At 25.7% G+C, this 27398-nt stretch overlaps 5 protein-coding genes across 5 annotated transcripts; 3 read left to right on the plus strand and 2 right to left on the minus strand.

Moving 5' to 3' along the window:
• Positions 1-2511: 2511 nt before the first annotated feature.
• On the minus strand, positions 2512-3912 carry OCT59_027603 (uncharacterized protein; the record flags this gene model as incomplete). The annotated part of the gene is made up of 5 exons (XM_066137102.1): positions 2512-2777; positions 2862-3272; positions 3338-3475; positions 3542-3685; positions 3766-3912. 5 exons carry the CDS (start codon positions 3910-3912, stop codon positions 2604-2606), a joined length of 1014 nt encoding a protein of 337 aa, XP_065993522.1. The 3' UTR covers positions 2512-2603.
• Positions 3913-7786: 3874 nt separating this feature from the next.
• OCT59_027604 (uncharacterized protein) lies at positions 7787-9752 on the plus strand. The gene is made up of 3 exons (XM_066137103.1): positions 7787-8550; positions 8634-8880; positions 8986-9752. Exons 1-3 carry the CDS (start codon positions 8020-8022, stop codon positions 9423-9425), a joined length of 1218 nt encoding a protein of 405 aa, XP_065993523.1. The 5' UTR covers positions 7787-8019; the 3' UTR covers positions 9426-9752.
• An 874-nt stretch (positions 9753-10626) lies between these two features.
• Positions 10627-13547, minus strand: OCT59_027605 (uncharacterized protein; the record flags this gene model as incomplete). Its single annotated transcript, XM_066137104.1, has 2 exons — positions 10627-12465; positions 13122-13547. 2 exons carry the CDS (start codon positions 13545-13547, stop codon positions 10627-10629), a joined length of 2265 nt encoding a protein of 754 aa, XP_065993524.1.
• A 996-nt stretch (positions 13548-14543) lies between these two features.
• OCT59_027606 (uncharacterized protein) lies at positions 14544-16105 on the plus strand. Its single transcript, XM_025318975.2, has one exon. It carries the CDS (start codon positions 14633-14635, stop codon positions 15884-15886), a length of 1254 nt encoding a protein of 417 aa, XP_025174902.1. The 5' UTR covers positions 14544-14632; the 3' UTR covers positions 15887-16105.
• A 919-nt stretch (positions 16106-17024) lies between these two features.
• Positions 17025-18648, plus strand: OCT59_027607 (uncharacterized protein). The gene has a single exon (XM_025318976.2). The coding sequence runs from the start codon at positions 17253-17255 to the stop codon at positions 18411-18413; it is 1161 nt and encodes a 386-aa protein (XP_025174903.1). The 5' UTR covers positions 17025-17252; the 3' UTR covers positions 18414-18648.
• Positions 18649-27398: the final 8750 nt, after the last annotated feature.

Genomic DNA, 27398 nt, shown 5'->3' on the forward strand with positions numbered 1-27398 from the left:
CACGCAAAACTAACCTATAATTGGTAATATAAAATGTGTTCTCTCTTTGATCCGTTACGGATCTACTAGAGTTGACGAATTTGTACAGCTACAAAAAAAAATCTTCCACAAAGCGATTTACACATCTAAAAGTGTAACATGTAATGAATATTACCATAAAAAAATGGTCAAGCAAGTTAGAATTAGGATTAGGATTAGGCCCGTTAGGGTAAGGGTTAGCAATTTTATAATTATTCTGGAAACTCTGATTTTTTTAAATGCGCACCCATTTTTTAAAAATATATCATAATAAAAATATTTATAATGTAATAAAAATACAATTTTATATAAGTTTATATAAATCTATACTATAATAATATTATAATTATATTTTAATTGCAAAAATATCACACCACTAGTATTCAACATCACAGTTATATGTATGTTAAAATTATTTTTATAATTTTTTTAATCTATATTATTAATAGTCTAATTAAAATGTTTTCATTAATAAAATATTATAATCCATATTGCAATATTTAATGCTATATCATATACTTTACATATATTTTTTTAGTTTTTCAATTTTTTTTTATTTTGCAATATTTGTAATATAAAAAAAAAAAGTACTAAGTAAACTTTTCTGATCATTTAAGCTATAGTTTTTATGAAAACACATATTATAGTATTAAATACCAGTGGTATGATTTATAAAACTTCATTAATAATATATCTTTTTTATTATAAATAAAGTATATTAACAATATTACAAAAGCTTTTTCATTATATTATAGAAAATTACTAAACTTAACCAGGGGAATTTTTCTCCCCTTTCCTTTTATTTCACTTTTTAATTAAAATGTTGATTTGGATAGTAATCTAAGAATAAAATTATATGTAAATTTATGAAAAGAAAAGGTTTTATTAAGTTGAAAAAGGTAGTTGTTCAAATAGTTTTTGAAAAAATTACATAATTTTGATTTTTATAATTAAATTGTATTTTTCATAATAAAAAATTTTTTTAAAACCAAGAATTGCCAAATTTTTATGCAATTAATATCCAATTATATTTATTTTATATATTTCATAAAAAAAGTTTATTTTTTTTAATTTTTAAGAGGAGGGAAAATTATCCCTCTGGTTAAGATTAGCAATACTCTATATTATATATAAAAATTAAAAATTTCAATTTAATTAATTTTTAAAAATAAAAATAAATAAAAAATGCATATATAAATATAAGAAAATTACCAAATGGTAATTATCATTATACTAGCATTAGCAAATATTAATAGTATAACTTATAGAAATTAACTAGTAAATTAACTTTATAAATTAAATAGAAAATAGTAAATATATAACTATATACTGTATTTAGCAAAATATAAATTATATAATTAATATAATAGTTTACAATAACAAACTAAAAAGTGATAATTTATTATAGAAATAAGTAAATCTTTAAAAAGAAGTTGATCAGTTAATTGTACTACTTTAATTATTATATATAAGATTTAAAGCATTAAAAATTTTATAAAGAAATACAAAATTTTAATAAAATTAATAATTTAAAAAGAATTTTTCTAACTATTTTCAGAGGTGATAATCACTGGTGACTGAAATTATGATGATCAACCGACATTAAAAAAATATAGTGCTGGTAAAAATTGATAATTCTGACCAATAGGGATGATCGCTTCCAGTGATTTAAAGTAAAAATCAAATAAATAAAATTTATATTTATTAAAAAAAATTTCTAATTTTAATTAAAGGTGAAATTTCTCTTATAATAAATAAGGGATAGCAAATAGAATTTTTAATAATAAAAAATTTCCAAGTTCTCAGATTAATTAATAAAAAAAGACTTTAAAGTATAATACATTGTAATAAATAAACCTAATTACTAATATAACTTAACTTAATTCTAATTCTAAACCCTATCTAATTCTAATAAATATTAGAAAAAGAAAATTTTCCTTTCAGTTAAATATAGTTATTTTCTTTATTAAATATATATATTATTTTAGTATTTAACTGGTATAAAATATACTTTATTTATAACTTTATTTTAATATTTAACTATATATTATTAATAATAAAAGTAATATTTATTTTATTTATTTAAATATTTATATATAAACTTTTTATAAAAAATATTTTTAATTATTATTTATTCTAGTATTTTATATAAATTGAATTATTTAAGTTGAATTATCAAATTAAAATTTTAAATTGAATTTAAATTTAAGTTAACTATATCAAATTGATTTGAATTTAATTTAAATTTAATTTAGATTTAGATTACTTAAATCAAATTTAATAAATTCAATTCTAATTTAAATTTAAATTTTAAGTTAAATTATATTAAATTAATTTAGATTTAATTTAAATTTAACTTAGATTTGAATTGTTCAAATCAAATACAATTTCAATTTAAATTGAATTTTATCTTATTAAAAACTAAATTTTATTCTTTATATTTTTTTTAAAAAAAATTTACTAATATAAAAAAACTTAATTCAATTATTACTTTTAATTCTATTTATTTTTATTTATTATATAATATTTAAAAAATTATCTTATAATAATTAAATACTTCTATTTAAATATTCTAAATATATTACTTAAAAATTAATATTAATATTACCATTCTTTGTATTAGCATTCAAAGTACCATTTTTATCACCAACTTTACCAGTTTTCTTTTTATCTTCACTAATAGCTACAGTAGAAGGATTATCAATATTAACTTTACCATAATCTGTCTTTGCATCATAACTTCCACTAAAACTAGAATTCTATATTAAAATTAATATTGAAAAAAAAAAATTAATACTCATTTCATGTATAATAAATAATTTTAAGATACTTATAATACTTACGAAATTTAATTGGATATCACTAAGTGAATTTGTAATTTCAATCTTTGGATTAGTAGCATTAGAACTAATCGAAACATTTAATTGAATTCCACCATTATTTGTAATAGCAATCAACTCATTAACAATTTCCGAAACAGAACCTGTAATACCACCATTATTGGTATTTAATGTTAAACTTCCAACTGCAAAATTATTAACATCAATTTCACCATTTACAGTTTTAGCAATAATTTGAGAAGAATAGGGTACTGGATTTGCATAAAAAACAATATCATTTACATCCGTATCAATTGTTATAACAGAAGGAATTGTCTGCGGTAATACTACTTCTACTTTTGCTAAAACACATCTTGGTGGTAAACTAAAGTAACCTATCCATGCCAAAGAACCTTTAAAAGTATCTGCTCGTTCCTAAAGTTAAAGAAGAATATGTTACAGTGACGTGTTATTATTTATGATACGTTTATAATACTTACGAGGAATATTTTCTTTGTAGAATCAGCATTTTCTTCTTTAATAGATGTTGTTTCATCTTTTGTAGCCACAACACGAACCGAGACAGATACATTTGTATCGCTGGTTGAATTACTTTGTGTGACATAAATTTGACCCGTCTAAAAATAATATAATTAATACTTTTAATATCAAAAAAACATTATTTCATTATTTCAATTACTTACTTTAGTTAATATACTATTAAATGAAATAAAATTGAGAATTGGAAAAATTTTTGGATCATAAGTATGAACAGAAGGCGTAACAGTATTAATATCCACCGTTTGACTAAGTTTACCACAAACATTAACATTTACTCCCAAAATAACCTAAAAAAGAATTAAATTAATAAAACCTCTTTATATATATATATATATATATATATATATTATATATATTCGTTACTTACAGCTATAATGACAAGTGAAATAACAACTAAACAACAGAAAACACCGCACAGTGTAAGGATAGGAGTCCAAATGCAACCACAACATCCTGTTATTGATCCTCCGGTTTGTTGTTGTTCATATTCATAATATTGCCCTTTTGAAGACATTACTAACTAAATGTAGCTCAATTATCAAGAAAACTAAATAAAAAAAAAATGAAATGGCAATTCACTTCTCATATTCTTGTTTTTTATAAAAAAAAATTAGAAAAATTTCTATTTGTGAAAGCAAAGCCCAAAGTTACGCGAAAATTCAACAAAAAGTCTTTAGCACATAGCCACAAATACCACCCATTTGCCACCACTGTTAATGATAAATTATTAAAAAAAGTATAAGTATTGTATAATTTTCTTCCGTTACATAATTGTTAATTAAACATAATTTAATAAAATTATTAAAAATTATAACGAAAATATTAGAGAGAAAGTAATTATTATTATTGAACGAGTATTTTTATTAAAGATATTTAAACATCATAATGATCATATAACAGATTGATCATTTGTTATGATCGATATTGATCATAAGTAAATATTTTTGAAATATTTTTAAAGATCAAAAAATTTAAAATTAATAATTAATTTCACAGCCACAACACAAAAAAAAGATGCTTATGACTGATCGCGGCAATAGCAGATATACATTTACAGATGGTGACTTAGTTGTGTAAATTCATCTTCATCAATATTAAACGAATCAAAAGAATTGTTCATAAAATAAAATACAATAAATACATTTTTTTTACGCGATTTAAATTAATAATATATAAAATTACGTCATATTTGGGATATTCATAACACAAATGACACAAAATTAAAAAGGGATCACCTATGTTCTAAAAGAAATATTGATTAGATGATATACGTAATATAAAAGATAAGGGAAAACTGCATTAGTGAAATGGTAAAAAAATGCATAAGTAAACGAAAATCCATATTTTTTTACATGTGAAATTAAATTTTTCAAATGATTTGCTACGCCCAATTTAATAAATTGTGACATTTGACAATATTCATAAATTATTGGTTGAACATTTTTAATATGACTAAAATTGGTTAAATTGAACCTAATTTAATGCAGAGTTATTATCTTTTTCACAAGCACATTCTATTCTTAGGAAAGATAATAAAAGATAATAAAGTTGTGTGAGAAGAAAAATATGCATGAAATTAATACATGTTAGGAAGAAAATGAAACCAAGGGAAATAATAATCATTGATGCAATATAATTCCATTCTGAGCAAATAACCAACTAAAGTTAATACAGATTCAATAGATTAGGGAAAAAAGAGAAAGAGAAAAAGGGATGTACAATTTCAACATTTTATGCATTTTTTTCGCGATTTTTATGAAATCTCTTTCATAAAATTCTAAAATTCTCCTCATTTCCCCGGGAATTATTTACATGATTTTTTATTGCGTCTATAATTTATGATTTTTTACCCAAGTACGCATATATTATGCAAATAGCTGCAATGCTGCATATATGACTGATAATGATAATTATTAAAATGGAAATCAAAAAAAGGGTGATTTAGATTTTAGATTTTAGATTTAATGAGAAAATAAAGATATTCAACGTTGAAAGAAAGAAAGATATTAATTATATTAAGATCATGATGCAGAAAAAGTAATAGAAATAACGTTTTTTTTTTTAATGCATCGCGAGAAATTACTCACTTGAGAGTTTAAACTTTGTAATGCACGTGTCAACCTTTTAATAAAAATTCAGTTTTCTTTACGAAACATTTTTTTTTTTTTTTATTTTTATTATCAAAAAACAAATATTACAAAGGATTACATACAGTTAAAAAGTACTGTACATCAAAAATAAACAAATTTTCTAAATAAGTTTTATTTTATTTTATTTTTTTTTTTATTTCTCTAAAATAAGTTATTGTGTGTGATTATCTGTTATTATAATAAACGAAAATCATTTTTATAGACCTTAATTAGTAAAGTACAAGTGAGATTATTAAAAATTTCTACTTTTATTTTACCAAAAAAACTTTAAATTCCATTTTTTTTTGAGATCACACAAAGTTTTAAAATTAAAATTTCATTGAAGTCATTCCAGTTTAATAACCGGTTTTTTAAATCCGTGATTAATAATTTTGATTTACTAATGATCATTATATCATTATTATCACTAAAGAAGTGATTTACGTATACTTAAATTAGAAAGTTTTTAAATTTAACGTATAATAATAATTAATAATTAAATTATTATACTTACCCTCGTTATTAAATTAATTTTGAATGGTTGAAAAAATTTAGGAAATTTCTTTTCATTTTCAAAATATTATCATATTTAATCAATTATTTCCAAGTAATTCTTTGCATTATAAGCAGGTGATTATATGTATTAAATGTATTTTTGAAATTTTTTATTTATTTTTATTTATATTTACAAAATACTCAGCCAAAAATAACATTATTATTATTATTATTATTATAATACAATGAAATTGATGCTAAATTAAAACAATGTATTGATACAATGCCTTTTTCTTCACTTTCTTTCTTCTCTCTTTAGTCATACTATATAATATTACACAATGTTTCGCTGCGAAATATTAATGCAAGGGTTTTCATGGTCTGTGTATTTTTTTTTTTAAAAAAAATTGATATTGTTCGTTTAATCGTCACAAATTTTATTTGTGGCTGATTTTTTTTTATATCACTTTATCCCAAATTACTGGTCATAATGCATTATATTGTGGGATTGTGGGAATATTTGGGTAATATTTCCTTAGATAATGTGCATTACATCTTCTTTATTTTGCGTCTTTTTTCCGAATCTCTTTTAATATTCATTCTTTTTTCTTTTCCCCGCAAGGTTTCGGAATTCGTTATTTATTTATTATACAGTTTCCGATTTTTCCTTTAAATAGTAATTAAGTACAAAAGGTTACACGCATAATTTTTATTTCTTCATTATACATAATTGTTTATTAACTATCCGCAGCGATCAGCTCATTTTCAATGAATATTCATCGAATCCGCATTTTCTTTCATTTTTTTTCTATTAAATTTATTAAATTATCCGTTTATTAATTATTTATTTCTTTTGGTAAATTTCTCTTTCATTATCATGTGAAAATAGCTTTTGAAAACAATCTGAAAATGGTCAAGTCAATTAAAAAAACTTGTTAATAAAAAATCTTATGATAAATGTATTCGAACGCGTAAATCACCTCTTAATTGGGGAACTCGATAACAATTTAAGATTAGAAGGAAAGTTGATTCCAAAGTGGTTTTTAAAATCATATGAAATGATTTTTTTTGTGTCCGTTATGTTATAAATCAATTTAAGGATTAGGGAGCTTTTTTTTTTCTTTTTATTAAAGTACTTTACTGCGTATTATATTATTTTTATTATTTGTATGGAAAAAGGCGGGTAAATAATTTGTCATTTGTATTACAAACATAATTTTATTCATAACATTTCTGCAATCCTATGACCTTATTACTTTGTTCTCCAGAATAAGTTCAAAACAACTTTTTAATTTTTTTTTCCAGTATCTCTCCACTCAAAATGTTTTGAAAAGGTCTTGATTTATTAAAAGAAATTTCAATATTCAAAAGACAAATACGGTGAAATGGCTGCAAAAGTAATTTTTTAAATTGCCGCTGGAGTATGATTGTCATCTGAAAATGTAATTTTGATTCCGATTTTTCGGTTAGTTTGCAATTTTTTTTTTCTATTTCAAGTAAAACATAACAGTAAAAGCATAAGAAAAAAAAAACCATTAATCAAAAAAAAGAATATTTCCTTAATACACGATTGAATTCGCATCACTCCTATGTGTTTCATATTGGAATATCAAATCACAATTATACAATGTTTCTTCTTATCTTATTAAATAAAGGTGATATGTTGACCTATTAGTCACACGATTTCAATCGTCACACAATAGTTAACCCACATAAAAAAAAAAGTTTAAATATTTCTACTCGAGATCTTCCATTCGTGTATATATATAAAGAATCAGAAATGATGAGTCGCAAAAAAAGTTGAAATTTCAATTTTTTTTTCTTTTTAAAAAAAAAAATAAAAAAAATAAAAAAAATTGAAAATAACTAAAAAAAAAAAAAACTAAAAAACCCTCCAAAAAAGACCAAAAAAAGTATCACGATTGAAAAAAAAATTTTTTTTTTGAATAATAATTCGTTCTCGAATAAAAAAAAAGAAAAACTTTTCACTCATAATAATGGCTCCAACAAAAACAATTAATGTTCACTTAGCAAGGGCTAACCAAGTCATTGACGTTGTTAGGCAATTGCCTTATGACCCGACTTATAAATCCGAAGACGTCGTTCACATTTCTCTTACTATGGCACCAAAAGCTAGAATAGAAATTGCTTCTATAGCAGGAATAATTCAATATTCTTGTGACTTGGTTATGTCAAAAACAATTCATGACGTTATATTCGACTTTTCAAAAGTTAAACTACCTTTCACTTGGCCGGCAAAGAAAACTATTCGTGATATCCTGACTTTGAAACCAAAAGACCCAGTAGCGATTGAATTAGTTAGTAAAGACTGTCGTTTGACAGTTTTCAAAAAAAATGACCCTAAACGCCGTGATGAATGGTATGACCATATCAAGAACTGGAGAAAAGATGTACCTCAACGTTTCCACTTAATGTTGAATGAATTGGTTGAAAATGTATCAGCTCATGCTCAACTTGAAGAATCGCGTTTTGTCTTTACGGTCGGTTTATTATTCAGTACAAAAAAGGTATGTACTTATAATCAACTTAAATTTATTTCACATGCTTATTGAATATAATCATTTTGACATTGTTTTCGTTTTGTTTTTAGCAACTTTTATACTGCATCGCAGATTGTGGTGTAGGCCTTAAAGGATCACTTAATCACGCAATCGTTTCCGAAGCTAAACAAGTTTCAACACGTGCTTGTGCATTAAATTTAACTCGCCCTCAATTCACGTCAAAAGGAATTCAACGTGGTCATCAAGGTGTCGGACTTTTCATCACTTCAGAATTATCGCAAATGAACCAAGGTTACCTCGAAATTATTTCTGGAACACAGGAATATGAACAAAGTGGTAAGTAAAAAGAATATTGATGATATAATATATATTATTATTAATATTTTTAATAACAAATTATTTATAAAATTAAAATACTTTTTCTTTATTCTGTGTAAATAGACAATACAGTCATGCGTATACGTGGTGTTGCAGAATGGAGAGGGACAATGGTTCATGGAGCAATTAATCTCGATAAGGAATTTAATTATCGTCAAGCAATGAGATTATTTTCTGATCCTTCCAAGCTCTCTAAGGACCGTTTCTTGGTTGCTCATCTTCACTTGAATGTATATGGAGAACGAACCTTAAGAACGAGAGAACTTTGTGAAGAAATAATTCGGGACCTTGAACTTTCTGTTGAACGTTCACCAAAAATTATATTAGATTTCAGCGATATTGACGAGATCAGTCAGGCCTTCCGAGGTTTCTTACGACAATTCGTTGTAAATAATAAACATGTAAAAATTATGATTATGGTTCCTCCAAATGCAGACGAAGATTTGAAAGAAGATTTACAAGAATTAGTCGAGCTTGCTGCTCAAAATTTAGATGATGATTAGATGAGATTTTTTTTTTATTAGATAAATATATATACATTATAAAAAAAAATTATCATTAATAATTTTCTTTTCTCTTTGTATAATTTGTATAATTTTCAAAAAAAAAAAAGAAAGAAAAATAGACTAGAACTTTTTAGTAGATAATAGATATTGATTATTTCTTTTTAAAAAAAAGGCGGCGTAATGAATGCGCGTGGTTATAGAAAAATTTTTTTGGGATTATTATTTCATTAGATTTCTTTTTCGTAATTGTATCACATTTAAAAAAAAAAATTCAATATACATTTAACTCTTTAAAAAAAGCTTCATTAAAATTTTCTGTTTTCAAAAAAAAAAATTTATTTTTATACATATTCGATTCAAACTTTTTTGTGCCTTGGGCGTTTGAACATATGTCCATTAAAGTTTCAAACACTTTGCTGTTACGTCTGAAATTACAGAATAAATTTTAAAACTACCAAAATTAAAAATATTCTTCAATAAAAATCACTTTAACAAACCATCCAAGAAAAATTTTATATATAAAAAAAAACCAAAAATTTTTCTGCTAAATTTTAATGATATATAACCAAGTATACAAATATATAATATATATAAAAGAAATAAAATAATTTTTTTTTTTGTTGATAAAAAATAATTACATACAGAAAATATATATATATATAAAAATTTTCAAAATATAAAAGTCAATAAATTTTTTGATATAAAAAATAAAAATAGGAAATAAAAAATAAAAAGATATACAGAGAAAAAAAAATATGTATATATGTTATGTATATGTATATATATAAGAATTCAGTAATATAATATATCCCAAATATAATAATATAATAAAATATGTGATGGTTTATATATAAAAACAAAAAAATATGTAATATAAAAATAAACTACAAAAAAAAAAAAAAAAAAATATATATATATATATATTTCAAACCCAATGCAATAATAATAATAAAATGATGAAATTAAAATGTCAAGTAATCAAAAAAAAATTAAAAAAAAACCCACCCACGGCACAAATTTGTGCAAATCCAATAAAATATCCATTTCTTAAATTTAAAATAATCGAATTATCTTCATTTTAATGAATTCTTGTCACCTAATCAAACAAATTGTGGAAAATATTAATTACATCTCTATTTATCATTACAATTGATATTATCCTCAAAAAACCCAAAATAATATTCCATGGTCCTTCTATCTAATTTTCACGTGACTTATTCGATCTATTGATATTGGAATTTTCGTCTCCATTGGTTGTCATACGAGAGACAGAAATCGACGTTGACAAACCAGAATCTGAAGCCGTACTACCCGAATTTGAACCTGTAGTCGAAGAAGAATGGCAAGAATCAGATGATGAAGATCTAGATGCATTGCCGTGTCCGTGATTTTGCAAGTGATGATTATGTTGTAAATGATTATTTTGACTATTATGATGCTGTCCATGATTATAAAGTCCATGATTTGAAAGATTATTGTTAACCACCACCCAACTACTTCTTTTAGAAAGTTCAGCACTCGGTGTACCATGAGTTGTTGATACACCATTTGTGTGAATATGATTATGTCCATGACCATTCACAATCGTATTTTGTTTTCCTGACAATGATGATGACGATATTGGTACTGAAGAAATTGATAATGAAGACCCATTACCCATTGTCGAATTCCTTGATTCAGGATTTAACCCACTAGCACCATTTGAACTTCCATTATTACCATTAGATATACTACTTCCACTCCAAGCAGGAACAGAACCACGTCGTACAAGACCAGGACTCAAATTATCAGGAGGAACTGTTGATACAGGAGAAGGTATGCTACTGCTAGTAAATCCGCCTAAATGACGGGGAAGTGGTAAAAGAGCAAGAGAAGCTCTACGAGCATATCCTCCTATGGCATTACTAATAGCAGCAGTATTAAAAGATAGTCCTGGAAGTGAAGGAGGTAAAGTAGTCACAGGAGTTGTAGGTAATGACTGTGTTGATGGAGCTGGTGGATAAGCCGGATAATGATAAGAAGGTGGAGGATATTGAAAAGGATTTGAAGGAGAATCATGAGACATACGTCGCATAAGGTTTGTTATATTATGTGTAGGAGATGGAGTTGGTAAGGTAGTATTGTTAGACGAAGGCTGAGGACAATTTCTATTACCATTTATAGATTTTGAAGTTGGTATAGTTAATGTGGGAGTTGTTGGAGGAGCTGATGAATATGGAGGTGCCGCCGCTGTTCGATAAGCGAGATCTTCTGGATTCATTGGTTTTGGTGATGAATGTCTTGGATGATGATATTGTTGTAAATCATCTGACAAGTCACCACTTCTTGCACGACTAAGTAACGAACCGCTACTATTTGCACGTTTTATTGTGGAACCTAAACTCATTGATCTATGATGTTGTGATTGGTGGTGTGGATGATGTGGATATGGTTTATGCAAATGATGATAAACGGGGTGATGGGCATTAAACACGCTACTTGAAGCGAAAGGAGCGTGCATGGGTGAATTATTAATGGAATTTCCATTTCCATTTGATGCTGAAACCATTGATGGTGATGAACCAGGTAATGGAGGTGGTGGTGTCTTTGATAAATGTGTTGAATATTGTTGTGGAGATGATGTTAACGTTGATTGATATGATGAGGTAATGTTCAGTGACTTTGTCGAAGAAAAACTACTATCCCGACGATGCGAACGAATAACATGATGATTATTTTCTATTTGATCTTCTTCTTTCATTGCTTTCGATCCACCACCTTTACTTGTCGTATCATCAGTAGAAGGGAATTTACGTGACCTTTTGCTTAGACTCTTATCAAAGCTATGTCCTGAATCCCATCTGCCATGTCCATTAGGATATCTTATATTATCGTATATGCCCGCACCTTGTCTCATTTCTTCTTCCTTTACCCAATGTTTGAGTAATTGATCACCGTATTTCTGCAATTCTTCCACTGTAATTGCTAAACGAAAGTCGTTTAAAACGAGAAATTCTAACTCGAGTTGATTTAACTCCGATACCGGTAGTCCTCCAACCTATTAATTTTGGATGATATTGGGTAAAAAAAAATACATATATGTAACAGACATCCAAAAAAGGAATTCAGAACGAAAAAAATTTTTATATATTAATCCAATATTTCTCTGAAATAATTTCAAAAAATCAAAAAATAATAAAAAAATAGAAATGGACTAGAAACAATTAGTATTTTTGATTTCACTCATTTAAAAAAAAAAAAAAATTTCGTAAAAGTAATAAATATTAATTGTTTCTTAAATTATATCCAAACATATATATATACATACATACATATACATATATATATATATATTTAAAAATCAATTAAATATTTTAATTCTAATGAATTCCATATTAAAAAAAAAATTATTATTAATTTCCCCAAATTTTAGGAATAAAAACTCCGAGGTTCAAAAAATTTTTAATTGAATTTTTATCCAATTTTCAAAAAAAAAAAAATTAATTGAATTAAATTGAATTGATGGATAAATCTTTTTATAATTCATTTATAGCTCACATCCTTGATTTATCCAACAATTCTGTTTATAAAAAAAAAAATAAGGAAGAATTTCCTTTTCGCCCATATATTTCTTTGGCTACAAAAAAAAAGAAATTCATGTTGCACCTTTGGAACATAAAAAAAAAAGTTCCTTAAAGAACCTGCTTACCATACCTTTGCGTATCTTGAATTCGTGAAAAATACGTCTGAAAAGAATTTGGAAGAGACCATGATACCAGCAATTATTAGACGATGAATATTAAAAGAATCGATAGAGAAAGGTTTTCCAGTTGTTGCTATGGCATTCTTTGACATACGATCAAAATAAACTAGTAATGATAAGAAACATTCATTTGTTGTTGGACAATATTTCAGTATCCTTGAAAGATAGGAATGAATATCTATTGAAGGAACTGAACGAGCATGAAAACGCGTGAAAGAAGGTGTGGAAGCTACTGAAACTGTTGAGGGTGATGTCTCCGTATGGTTTATATTGTGTGACTTTAATTGGTCATTAGCACTTGTAATCTTTTCTAGAAGCGAAGCTAGCATCTTCAGAGTGTCCGTAACAGGGAAATTTGCTAAATCCAGCGTGTGCATCATGAATGCAAAGTTTTAATTTATTATTTTTTTTTAAAAAAAAAGTAAAAATTGTCTTTTGACAGGAATAAAAATAATATTAGCGTCAAAGAATAAATAAAGAGATGTATAGTTTTGTTTATGGAAAAAAAAAAAAAGAGTGGAAAAAAAAATTGTATACCATATAGCCAGGTCTCAAGCTCTTTTAGGTGAGAAAAGCTATATAACAGGTAAAAGTATTGTATTTGGAGTAACAAAGTGGTACAAGGAGGAAAACCACAGCCAACCAACATATACAATGACAGGCGTCATTCACTTTTTTACTGACATAGAACACTGACTTTATAAAAAAGTAGTATTAAACAAGGTTTGGGTTTTTTATTTATTCTATAAAATGTGAATCGAAAGGTCACACAAAAATCGTAATTAGTTTTGATATGTGATGCGGATTATACGACAGATAGTGTAATTAATTCTGGCAGCACAAGATTATGACGAAAATCTTGGTAGAAGACTTGGAAGACTAAGACTAATTATTGATTAAATTAAGAAAGAAAATCACCTTTTCTATCAGATTTTATTCTCTATTTATGAATTACCAAATTTCTATGACTCGAATACTTTAATTTCGAGTCCGGTCCGCATTTTTTTATTTGAATTGAACTTCAAATTTATCACAAGATTTCTCGCCATGATTTTTCAACTAAAAAATAGATTCGATTCGCGTTATCAATAAAAGACTTTGGTCAAAAAAACATTCATTACTAAGCAATAATTTAGGCCACAAAACTATAAATTAAAATTGGTTATGGACCGAATTCACGTGATTTAAACACAATGTAACTTAAGGGAATTCGTGTAACCAAAAACGTTTCAAATATATGCATATTTAATTAATAAATGTTTCGGAAAATGCAATTACAAATATATTATATGTATTATTTATTATCATTACTTTTTGAAATAAAAAGGATACACCCGCAATTAAAAATTTTCTCTTTTCCTTTTTTTTTTTTTAAAAAAAAAAACCACATTCTCACATATTTAAAAATAAATATACCTTTCATTTATTCTTTTCTTACTTTTCTTTTATTTAGAAAGGAAAAATGACTTTTAAGAAGAAAGTTGTTGAAGAAATTTCAGGGTATGAATATATTCATTCCGATATAGTGATAATACCAGGATTTAGAGGGTCAAAATTAGTGGATGAAAAAAGCAAAAGACCAGGATGGATATCATTACATACCCCATTTTTTCCTAATAGTAAAGAATCAATAGATTTACCATTACATATAACCAAACATGAACATGATAGATTAATCCCAGGCGGAATTGTGAAAAAAGTTGCATGGTTAAAATTTTATGAAAGTTTAGTTAATCATCTGGATGATTTATCTAAATCTCGAGAAAGAAGTATAAAAAAAGAAGAAAAAAAATTAAAAAAAAAGGAAAGAGAAAATATTGAAGAATTGCCATCGTCATCATCTAGTGCAACATCCGATAGTATGAGTGATGATACAAATATTAATATTAATCAACAATTTAAATTACATAAATTTTCATATGATTGGAGACGTACAAATGAAGCTTCAACTGAAGTTTTTATTGAATTTCTTCAAAATATTTATAATAATAATGGGAATAAAAAAATTTATATAATCGCACATTCAAATGGTGGATTAATAAGTCTTTCGGCATTACATCAAAGACCTCATTTAATAGGAGGGATCATATTTGCTGGTACACCATTTAATGGAGCTCCTGGAATATTTGGTAATTTAAGACATGGTATTTCATTATTATTTAATAAAAGATTACAAGATGATGCATCACATTTTGCTCTACGTACGGTATTCACATTAATGCCACCTAAATTAGATGCTTTCAAACATCCAAATAATTTAAGTAAAAATGCCAATGTTGATTATTTTGATATTGAAGAATGGAAAAATAGTGACTGGTCACTAGTTATTAATGAAGATAATCCAAGATATGATGAATTAGGAAGTAAACAAGAACGTATTGATTATCTTCAAAGAACTTTAGAAGCCGCGAAAAGATTTCATAAAACTTTAGAAAAACCTTTTGAAGATTTTGAATATCCTCCATTATGTACATTAGTTAGTAATAATCATCTTACCAATGGTGGTTATGCAATGGGTAAATGTGATGGTAAACATAGTATCTTATTTGATAGGGCTATCTATACTAGTGGTGATAGTGCTGTTCCCTTTGAAAGTACCAGATTACCTCAAGGAATACCTTTTGAAACCGTTTTTTCAGAATTTTCTCATGGTTCTTTATTAGAAGATGTAGAAGCTGTTGGAAAAGCATTAGAGATCATCTTTAAAAAGTATTAAAACTTGATCATCATATAAGGCAAAATTATTGTTCCCCTTATTAAGAGAGTAGTACTTCTTTAATTACAATAGATACAATTATACTATATGCATATTTAAATATAGACTTGACAATAATTATTTACTTAACAATGTCCCCCCTATTTTTGTAATCAGTTAAGACTTTTTAAGTCGATCTACTAAATAAAAATAAATCAAAGATTTAATCTTTCATAATAAATTGCTTATGTAATAATGTCAAAATAAATAAATTGAATAAAATTGATAAACTCCTCTTTCGTGTGGAATTAGTGAATTTCTTATTATAGATATTCGTGCAACATGTAATTAAAATAATTTCCATATTTGGATAAAAAAAAGATTTTGTCGCATATTTGTTTGTTTATTAAAACTGGAACATTTAGAAACAACTCCACACAACTCCTGAAATTAGTTTATGTGACAAATTTGGTTATTTAATAATTTTATTGTTAGAACTCGTCGTTGTTTCATTAAATTAATTATACAAATTCAAAACAATATATTTTCTTTGTCACATTATGATTGGGAGTGAAGTGTAACGTGTGAATATATTTTTTCCACCTTTTTTTTGTGTAATATTCCGAACGAGCGTACTCAAACAAATGGTTTTTCACATCCTGTTCCTTGTTTGTTTAAGGTCGCATAGCACGTTTTATTTGACAAAAGTTTCAGACCTAAATTTAACTCTTTTCTTATCACCTTTAATTACAAATTACTAAAATAAGTATTTGCACAATGAATTGAAAACAACGAATTTCCTGGGTTTCACACGCATGGGTCGATTAAAAACAGGGAACAAATAGAATACATACATAAATTTATGCAATGTAATATTTGAAAAGACTATCTACATATTATTCTATTTGTGCACTTGATATTGTTTTCTTAACTGAAATTGTCTTTGTAAACATGTAATAAAGTAATGATCTACACGAAACTAATTTGTGCGAATAAGATGATTTCTTGCAAACGCCCGGGAATGATGAAACTTGATGAAAAACAAGGGGTGATGTATTAAGTGTTAATTCTTTATTGAAGAAAATAACGTCTTTACTGTAAGACAAATCAAAAAAATTTTCTATAAATATGGCTTGATTTTATCGTAAGATGTTTCTTCATCCAAAAATAATACATTTCATAAGATCAATATCCCTCAGGAGGGCTCTATTGTTTTATATACAAAGTTTGAAAAAAAAAAATACACATACTATAATTCTTCCTTCTAGCAGGCTAGAACTTCTTGTTTTTTAAATATAATATAACTTCGGATTTAGATTTTCATTTTCGTTTTATTTATCTATCAGTCTTTTCTACCTTTTTTTTTTTAATTTACTAAATCCTAATAATGAAGTTCTCTTCTGCTATTTTCACAATTGTCGCTACATTTATCGCTTCCGTGTCATCGCACACTACAATGTCATTTCCTCCAACTAGGGGACATCCATTAAATAAAAATGCAGCTGTCCAAGACTTTGAATGTATAATGGCACCATTAAATGGTGGATCGGGATGTGCACCTAAAAAATTTCCATGTGGTGGATATCCAAAAGATAAAAAAATCGTTACAACTTTCAAAGCAGGAGAAGTTTTTGAAGTTAAATTTTTTAATCAAAACTTCCCTAAATTAAAAGATGAAGATAAACAAAAAGATCAAGCAAGACATAATGGTGGTTTATGTGAATTTTCTTTATCTTATGATGGTGGTAAAACTTATACCGTTATTGCCTCTTATAAAAAAACTTGTCCTGACATTTTCTTTGAAGGTTGGAAAGTTAAAATTCCTGAAAATGCTCCTTCTTGTGATAGTCCCGGAAATTGTATCTTTTCTTGGAGTTGGATTAATGCTGTTGGAAATCGAGAATTTTATCAAAATTGTGCTGATGTTAAAATTGAGGGAAATGCCACCGAACCTTTACCTATTATTGATATTACAAGAGCAAATTTACCTCCTCTTTTCAAAAAGATTTTAACTCCCGAAGGTGATGATTTAAATAGTGGTAATGCTGTAGGTTCTGGTCCAAGAAAAGAAGATGTTCAAGCTAATTTGGCTTTAAAGATTGGTAATGGCAATAATGACAATAAAAAACCTCCACAAAATGATGATAAACAAGATGGTGATGATACACAAGACGACGATAATAAAAGCCCTCCACAGGATGATGACAATGATAACAAAAGTCCTCCACAGGAAGATGATAACGATAATAATAAACCTCCGCAAAATGATGATGATGGAAATAACGATGATAACAATGACAATGAAAATGACAATAACAATGACGATGACAATGACAAAAATGACAATGACAATGACAATGATAATGAAGACGACAATAATCAAGATATTCCATGTAGTGAAAATGGAACGATGGTTTGTGGCAAAGAAGGTGGTGCTGAATTTCTTACTTGTGATAATGGTAAATTAGTTTCAAGATCTTGTCCTGGAATTTTAGTCTGTACACAAAATGGTAAATCAATCTTTTGTGGTTATCCAAAAAGAAGATAAACCTTCAAAGCCATTTTTCCGTTTCAAACTTTGTATATTTACATAAAAAATAGAAAATTTTATATAGATGTATTATTTTTGGATCAAAAAAAAAAACTTTATTATGTATTTTTAAAAAAATTCATGTAATGTAATTTCTCCTTTCATTCTTTTGTTAAAAAAAATTTTTTTCGTGATTTAATACGATCCCTCAATAGAAATAAAAAATGAATTTCAAACATAAATGCTTAGTCAAGTTGTTATTGGTTTTTTTAAGTTTATAATGTAATTTTCACTTTTTTTTTCAGGGACGTAAACACTATTCATAAACCATTGCGTATAACTACAAAAATGAATTTATACTACAGTGATGAATGATTCAAAAGCTAATAGTTAACTAAGAGTACTTGTTATAATCAAATGGTAAAGGAATATATATTTATAATCTCTTAGTTATTAAATACAGTGAACTATTCGGTTATAAAATTGGCCAATAAAAATATGGATATGTGATCATTCGCACACTTTCCGAACCAACAAAAATTGTCTATAGTTACCATATTATACATTTTATTATATTGATTATTTACATATTTCTTGTTTTTTTTTGTTTATTGTGCAAACAAATGGATTTTACTATGTAAAATATATAATTAAATGTTTGAATTTTTCTAACTATCACCGGGGGGTGATGATCACCGATGACTGAAATTATGACGCATTAAAAAAAATAGAGTGCCGGTAAAATTTGATAATTCTGGCCAACGGTGATGATCACCTCCGGTGATTTGAAGTAAAAAACATTAATGTTTATAATTTATAAATATATATAGATCTTTGGACAACAAGAAAATCAGTTTTACAATACATGATTCAGTATAATAAAAATTTGGTAAATAGATTTGCTATATTCAGAATTAATTGTATAGTAATATATTTATTAAATAAAATTTAAATATATTTTTATAAACTGAAATTATATATATAATTAAAGATTTTACTTTATATAATTATCTGACCATATATTTTTATATTTGCTATAATAAAATAGTAATTTTTTATGCATTTTTAATATATACAAAAGTTTTGCACTTTATATAAATAAGATAAATAAACTGCAAAGAATATAATTAATAATTATAATATTGGAAAAATACTTACTTAAATTTTATTATAATAAATTTTATAGGTAATCTTAATGCTTATTAGAAGTAAAATTCATTAAAAATAAAAATTCATTAGAAGTAAAGTTTATCTATATCATGTAATTTATATTTATTATATTAAAATTTGAATTTTTTGTTTTAAAAATAACTAATAATTTTTATTAATAAAAGTATTTAAAAAAAGTTTACTCAAATACTTAATAAATATATACTAAAAAAAATTTATTGACTAATTAAATTTACAGTTAATCAGATAAACTAATTTTATTTATTGCATAATCTTCTTTTAATGTAATCAAATTTCATTTATTTTTAATATATATTATATTTCAGCTCGCTGTTCCTTTTTAACAAATTTTTTCTTTACTAATTTCTTTTTTTTCAGGTTTCTAATCTTAAGTTTTATAAATAGTAAGTTTCAACTATTAGTATTACTTTCAAACTTTTTTTTTTATTTAATTATTTTTTTCTTTTATTTTTATAAGCATTTTATATATAATTTTGTAAATAGTAAGCTTTAACCAGTTTTATTATTTTTTTTTAAATTATTTTTTTTAATTAATTAACAATAAGTTTTTTTTTCTTTTGGATATAACTTCCAAACTTATTTCAAAAATATTTCAATTTATAAGTAAAGTTACTGAAAAAACTAGAGGATTTTAGCAAGTTTGTAAAATGCCAAAATAGCTAATATTATATAAAAATCTTATTAAGAAGTTAGCAAAACTTTAAAAAAATATGAAACTTATTATAAATGCCAAAATTGCTAAAATTTTACTAAAATTATAATAAAATTATAAAATTATAGTAAAATTTTAAAGAAACTAATTGTAGAATTATTATAGAGAAATTTAAGTAAATAACTTAACTTATAAGTATTTTAAAAGTTTTTTTTATTCTTTTTAACCATTTTTTCCACTTATTAGAATGTAAAAAAAATACTAAAAAACAAAAAATATTAAGATAAAAGTTCTTTAGTATATTATAAATTTTTTTATAAAAATACTCTAAGATTTATAGGTCAAAAAATGAAAAATCAGGTATCAATTAGTTACCAATTAGTCACCAATCAGATACCTGATAAATAGCTAATTGATGATTGTCAAATACTGTTACCAATCTGGCAGTTTACTAACTTTTGATCCAATAATCAAAAAAGAATGTAATATAGCTCATTGGAATCATTTTTGATTATTGGATCAAAAGTTAGTAAATTGCCTGATTGGTGACTATCAATTAATACCTAATTTTTCACTTTTTGATTTAGTATGATTTAAGAAAATACTTTTTCTTTGATTTTATCTGATAAGAACTTTTTATAAATGCATATTTTTATAAGGTGGTAAATTTTAATTACTTTTTTTTTTAATTTTTATTTATACTAATTATTACTGATTTTATTTTTTTTTTAAAAAAATATTTTTTTATTTATTATCTAATAGAAACTTTTTGTAAATGGTATAAGTAATAAAATATTATCATAAAATTCTGTATAATCCTAATAAAAGTTAGAATAGATTTTATTGCAGATTATATTTATATAAATTAATTTAAGATAAAAAGTTATAAAATGATATTAATCAATTTACAGTGTATTGCAAAAAAAACTGGAAAACTATTTACATGATAAAAATATATGTTATACATCCAAAATAAATTTAATTTACATTATGTAAATTGTATAATAAACCTAAGACTCAAGACTATATTTTAATATCTTTTGAAGTTATAAATACTTCATTATCTTTATTTGCAATAATTATTTATTTTAAATTAAAAATATAACAGAAAATTAAATTACATTTATAAAATAATAGTGGATTAGATTTAATTTAAAATACTCAAAAATTATTAAGAATAATGCCAAAAAATAAATATCAAAAAATTTGCAGTAAAGAAGCATTTATGATAAAATGATGGGAGTTTTATTCTATAAATTGTCACAATTTCAGTATATAGTAAAAAATACTAATAAATGGTTCAAATTATAAAAATATGTATAGTTTACTTAAAATAAAATTGAATATTGGGACTATATTTTGATATCATTTAGGACCTTACATTTTTTTTTTTTTACTTTTTATAAAAATTTCAATCATACCAAGTTCAAAAGAGTTGTATTTATTTTTTTTCTGGTTTAATTTATTGTATGGAAGTGAGTAGGGTGAAGGGAGAATTTATTCTAAACTTCAGCTTTTTTTATATATTTATGTTTTTTATCATGCGAATTAATAAAAGTGAATAGAAAAAAAATTTATCTATAATACAGATAAGTTCAGATTATGTAAGAATGATCCAGATAATCCAAATGAAAATATTACGAATATTTCAGATGATAGATTTCTAATCAGATTAGATAAACGAAAGATGGATTTTAATTAGATCAGATAAAATGGTGACAGATATCTTTGCTATACCTTAAGTAAATTTTACCCCTAATCTGGTGACTGGTAAGCATTAAGATTATTCTTTAATTTAAATAGGAGATCTCTTTGATTTATATTTGAATTGTAAAATTTTTACTAGTTTAACAGAATTATTAATACTTTTAATTATATCTTATTGTAAATTTTATTTATTATATCCTTTATATCTTTAGAAATATGGTGCTAAAGTTATAAAACATCTATTTTGGCATATCACACTAAATAACAAATAATTTTTCCTTTTATGAATTTTTTAAAATTCAACTTATTAAGATAAAATTATTAGATAAAATATACAAATCCAATTTACTAACTTTTGACTTAGTGATCAGAAAAGAATAAAATATAGCTTATTGGAATCGTCTCAGTAAGATGAATCTAATGGTAGTAAAATTGCATTTCTAGGATTAATAGTTGATAAGAAATTAAATTAAATATAAATAATATGGGTAACATTATTTGACGACCCGTCACCATGGCGATACTCAAATTTTTTTTTAGTTGTACTACGTAATTTTTATACTTTAATTTTTATGACATTTATAATAATTTGTAACCGTAATTTGAATAGCAATTATAGGTATTCATGAACGAAATTTGACTCATTTTTTATTGGATTTATTCATATACTGTACTACTGTACTTCGTTAGCTTTAATAGTAATAATAACAGTAAATCACATGTGATTAGAAGCATATTAACGCATTTGAATAAAGCTTACCTTTCAAACACTTCATTCTCTTTATTAGCATTATCCAATTTTTCCTTACAAGTTTTGCTATTATGTCCCTTTTGTTTACACAATTTACATGTGTATTGAGTTTTAGTATTAGATAACTCTAAAGTATTTTTCATTCTCTTGTTTGATTTAGGACGACCTTTTGGCCTTCTTTCAACAGGATTTCGAATATTCATGATATTATCACTTTCGCCGTTGTTATTACTGTTACTAACACCACCATTACTATTATCAACAACAATTCTTGGCTGTAATTTTTTTTGAATTGACAGAAAAACCTCACAAAGTTCTCGGTAAGTATCCTCATTGTTGTTTTCAATTACATCAACCATTACTTTTCTTCCTAAACCCCAAAGTTCTCCAAACTTACGTTTTTTTGATATAGATTTAGTTATTTCAGTATTTATTGCCGAAGCTCCAACTTGAATAGCAGATCCATTTGAATTCAAAAATTGTGTTGGCAGAGAATGCGTCTTTAATGCCGACATTTTCATTGAAGAAATGGCAACAAATTCTTTATTTGATATATCAGTCCCTTGAAGTATATCTTTATACCAACGCTGGTTTACCAAACCAATGTGAAATCTAGCAGTAGACGTAAGAGTCATTACACGGTAAAAATGGCGACATGGATAACCATGAGTCTTGTTGATCATACACGTGCAGAGAAAGGTACCATTATTCAAAAGACATACAAAGTGGGATGTCTTTTGGCTTGTTAAATATACAACCTCCCATACTTCAAGAATCAATGAGGTATCTTCTAAAAATAAACTTATTTGTACTTGTGGGCAATCAAATAGGTTATCAATACATTGATTTGACTCGTCAAGTATCTAAGTAGGAGTTAATAAATTATTTTTTAAAAATTATTGCCGTTAGAAAGCAAATTAAGCTAAAATTAATAGCGTAAGTCTTACCATTTCCTTAGAATGCAAAATTTCAAGCTCAATTTCCACAGCATGATAATAAAGACTTAGTTCCATTTGTTCCTCCTGCTTCTTCATAATATTTGGCATTACAAATTCATTCAGCTGCTGCGCTACTGGTCCAAAAATAGATGTTGATACATTTTGAGGTCTGATTTGAGGTATAGTTTGATGCCAATTTATGAATTCGCAATAGTCAACTTCTTCTTGATATCTCTCTTCTAATGCATCAAATAATTCACATAATGAAAGGTTTGAATTTCCAAAAAGCCGTTTTAATACTGAATTTTCACCTTCATTGCGAGAAGTTGTTTGTGCACCAGCAGTAAAATATTTGCTAGTAAAAGCTCGTGCCCATGATTGAAAATTACATCCTAAAGACCTTATCAAATAATTTTTAGCTTGTGGGTAATTCTGTAGTAATATCTCCCACCTTTTATTGAATGAACAAATACATAAATTAATTACAATATACTTTCTATTAAAATCAATAAACAAATGAACAATTAAATTTATTTAATTTCAAAGCACAATAAACAAAATTCTACAATAGATGATATACTGTAAAACAATGGAAGAATTTGAATAGACTATGATAAAAAAATAATGGAGTCTAATGAAACAATGATAGAGTCTAGTGATTACAACAAAAAAATTAATGATGGAGTCTAATTAAAAAATGACAAAGTCTAATGATTACAATGAAAAGGTTAATGGAATTACAATAAAAAAACAATGGTAGGAATGGCAAAATTGTAAGTACAATAGAAAATTTGTAAAACAATTTAACACAATAAGTATACCTTTCGTTAAACTGTTTTTCTGTTAAACTGTTTCTTGTCATGTAAAAGTCCTTCATAAAATTATCAAAATTAGATCCAAGCTTCCCCTTTAATTGCTTTGGCAAGTTTTGGCCTATATGCCAAATACAATGCATATGAAAAGTATCAGAAAATAGTGTTGCAACAGCACCACTAACTGCTGGATCACTATCTGTAACAAAAACTTTCGGCGATATACCGGTAGCCTCTTTTACACATTGAAAAACCCATTCATATGAGAATTGTGTCTCATCATCAACAATTGCCTGAGCTACAATTCGTGTTTTCAAATTATTATCAGGTGTAACAAAGATGGATAATGGTCGATTATAACGGTTAGTTTTACAAGTATTATCATGCATTATCACATCATGATAACGTAACCATAATATTTGTTGTTCTGGACTCATCCAAAAAAGATGAGTTAATGAAGAAGTAATAGGATCTAATTTCATTGAGACTACCCATCGAGGATCTTCTATTTTTTTTTCGTGGAGTCTTTTTAGCAAGATTCCCGCATCTGCTTCACCTGGTGTTGATTCACGACGAAATTTACTAATAGCATTATAAAGATCTGGTCTATGTATTCTAATTTTAAATTTTTCTCTAATAATTCGATATTGTATAGTTGCATCTGCCTTAGCAACAACTGTTAAAAAGCGAATTTCTTCCATAATCTCATCTGATAATTTTCGTAATGTAGGGACAAATTTAATTGCTGATGGATGAAGCTCATGACCGACATGTTGATCATGTAAAGTTGTGACCTCAAGACATCCTTTACTTTTTTTTGCCCAAATATTTACTCTCCATGGACATTCAACTCGGCAAGATGAAGTTTGTCTTTTCGATGATTTGGACTTAGCTTTTCCAGCATGGCGACACAAGTATGTTCGTTTTGTTATTTCTTGTGTTGTTTTATCTACCCTTCCTCCTCCACCAATTCTTACTCCATGGCCTTTGGTAGCAGCGTATTTTTTCATAAAATTTGCTACACGATCCCAATTATGAAAGGTCTTGCCAACATAAAGCTTCATAGTATCCTCCTCCTCCTCCTTCTCCTCTTCCTCCTCTTCCTCCTCTTCCTCCCCTTCGGCAATATCTTCAATTTCATATTCATTATCGGACATGCCATTTAAACTATAGTAACAAAAGGCATAGCTAATATCATTAGATATATTCTAACTACCTAAGAAAATCTCTATTACTTAACCTGTCAGTATCAGAAAATTCTTCCGCACTATCATATTCCAACAAAGCTTCTAATTCGGCGTCTTGAATGTTTTTTTCCATAATACACAATTGTAAGTTAAAAAACAAAGGTAAAGTGTGTGTAATTAGTTTTAAAAGAAGTAAACAAGCAGTTTATTGTCAAATAATCAAGGTAAAATATGTATTTTAGTTAAGAAATACAGGCCATTTATTCTGAATAAACGTGAATAAAACAAACAAGAGTGAAAAAAAAAAATTAGTTATTGGTATTTGGTAATACGATGGTCACGCACGTGATTATTATGAATATGTACGCGTGTGATAATATGTGATAACTCGCGATCTATCATATGCATGATGTCATAAATATACGTGTAATACAAAATTATATGATTTATTTATAGGGGTCGCCATGGCAACCTGGGTCGCCAGCTACATTTTGCCAAATAATATATTTTTATTTTTATATTAATATTAATCCTAAAAATGTAATTTTACTACTATTAGATTCATCTTATTGAAATGGTTCCAATGAGCAGCTACAGTGCGATACCTCTATAACCAACCCAATTTTATAGTCATAATGTGACATTTTCAAAAAAATGTCACATTAGCAAAAAATAATATTTTAAAATTCTAACTGATAATTTTAATAAAGCATATCAAGAGCTTTTAAACTTATCGGATTAGATTAAAAAATAATAAATTTTGCTAATGTTACATAAGTTTGAAGTTCAGGTAATTTATTATGATGGGAAAAATTTAAGAATAAGTAATTTTCATGTAACATAAAAAAAAACAATCATTTGATAGTACTTATTCAAATAAATCATTTTAGCTTATAAACTTACTCATGCTTTATTAAAAAAATTTTGAAAAAAAATTTAAAAAAAATTTTGGTAGTTTTTATTTATTGCAAATTATATTATGTCTATTTCTCAAAAAGAAATTACAGGAAAACTTGCTAAAAAAAATATAAATCACATAGAAAAGTTCTTGATGATATACTTAATTAAATTACTTTAAATAATTATAATGAATAATAAATTATATATAAAAAATTATGCATAAGGCCGCTCCAACAAATAGTTTCGTTTAACATCACATGACATGAAAAAAATAGAGGGGGTGGGAGGTAAAATTTTGTACATATTAAATTTTAAACACATATATAAAGTCATGTTATTTTATTAGATGTAATGATTGTAACATTAAGTTTGCGATATTGTATTACAATCGACCACTTGTATCAATACTTAATTTATATTATTAACATGTGAACAAATCGTATTTTCTTTTTCTTTTTGCTTTGTTCGATAAACTTTTCTTTTTCTTTCGTGTAGTATCTGTAAATAAAACTGCAGAACTGACGATACTTTTTTTGGAAATTATATACATCAAATGTTGTATTTGTTTGTAACAGCCTATGAAAATGGCATATCTTTAGTAAAATCAGCAGTGGTTGGTATTAAAGAATCCGGAAATTTTGAAGATTTATTAAAAGAAGCACTTTCAAATGAACTTTTTTTAGAAGATAAGCTGGTAAAAGTTGATCTTCAATGTAATGATTCTTCAGCTTGGCATCCTGTATTAAATGGCCTTACCGAAAATTTAGAAGCATGTTTTCAATTGAAGGCGCAGCATGTACGTTTTACAATATCTCATAGTATATCAATTCCCGATGAGTTATCTAATGAAGGATCTTCAGCATTT

The sequence above is a fragment of the Rhizophagus irregularis genome, chromosome 7, assembly GCF_026210795.1.
Source record: "Rhizophagus irregularis chromosome 7, complete sequence".
Lineage (NCBI taxonomy): Eukaryota > Fungi > Glomeromycota > Glomeromycetes > Glomerales > Glomeraceae > Rhizophagus > Rhizophagus irregularis.

Bases quoted from the DNA above. Each gene is read 5' to 3' on its own strand.
- OCT59_027604 (XM_066137103.1), top strand. From the start codon at position 8,020: ATGGCTCCAACAAAAACAATTAATGTTCACTTAGCAAGGGCTAACCAA. The intron at 8,551-8,633 runs GTATGTACTTAT...TTTTGTTTTTAG, and splicing joins TATTATTCAGTACAAAAAAG to CAACTTTTATACTGCATCGC. The intron at 8,881-8,985 runs GTAAGTAAAAAG...CTGTGTAAATAG, and splicing joins ACAGGAATATGAACAAAGTG to ACAATACAGTCATGCGTATA.
- OCT59_027606 (XM_025318975.2), top strand. From the start codon at position 14,633: ATGACTTTTAAGAAGAAAGTTGTTGAAGAAATTTCAGGGTATGAATAT.
- OCT59_027607 (XM_025318976.2), top strand. From the start codon at position 17,253: ATGAAGTTCTCTTCTGCTATTTTCACAATTGTCGCTACATTTATCGCT.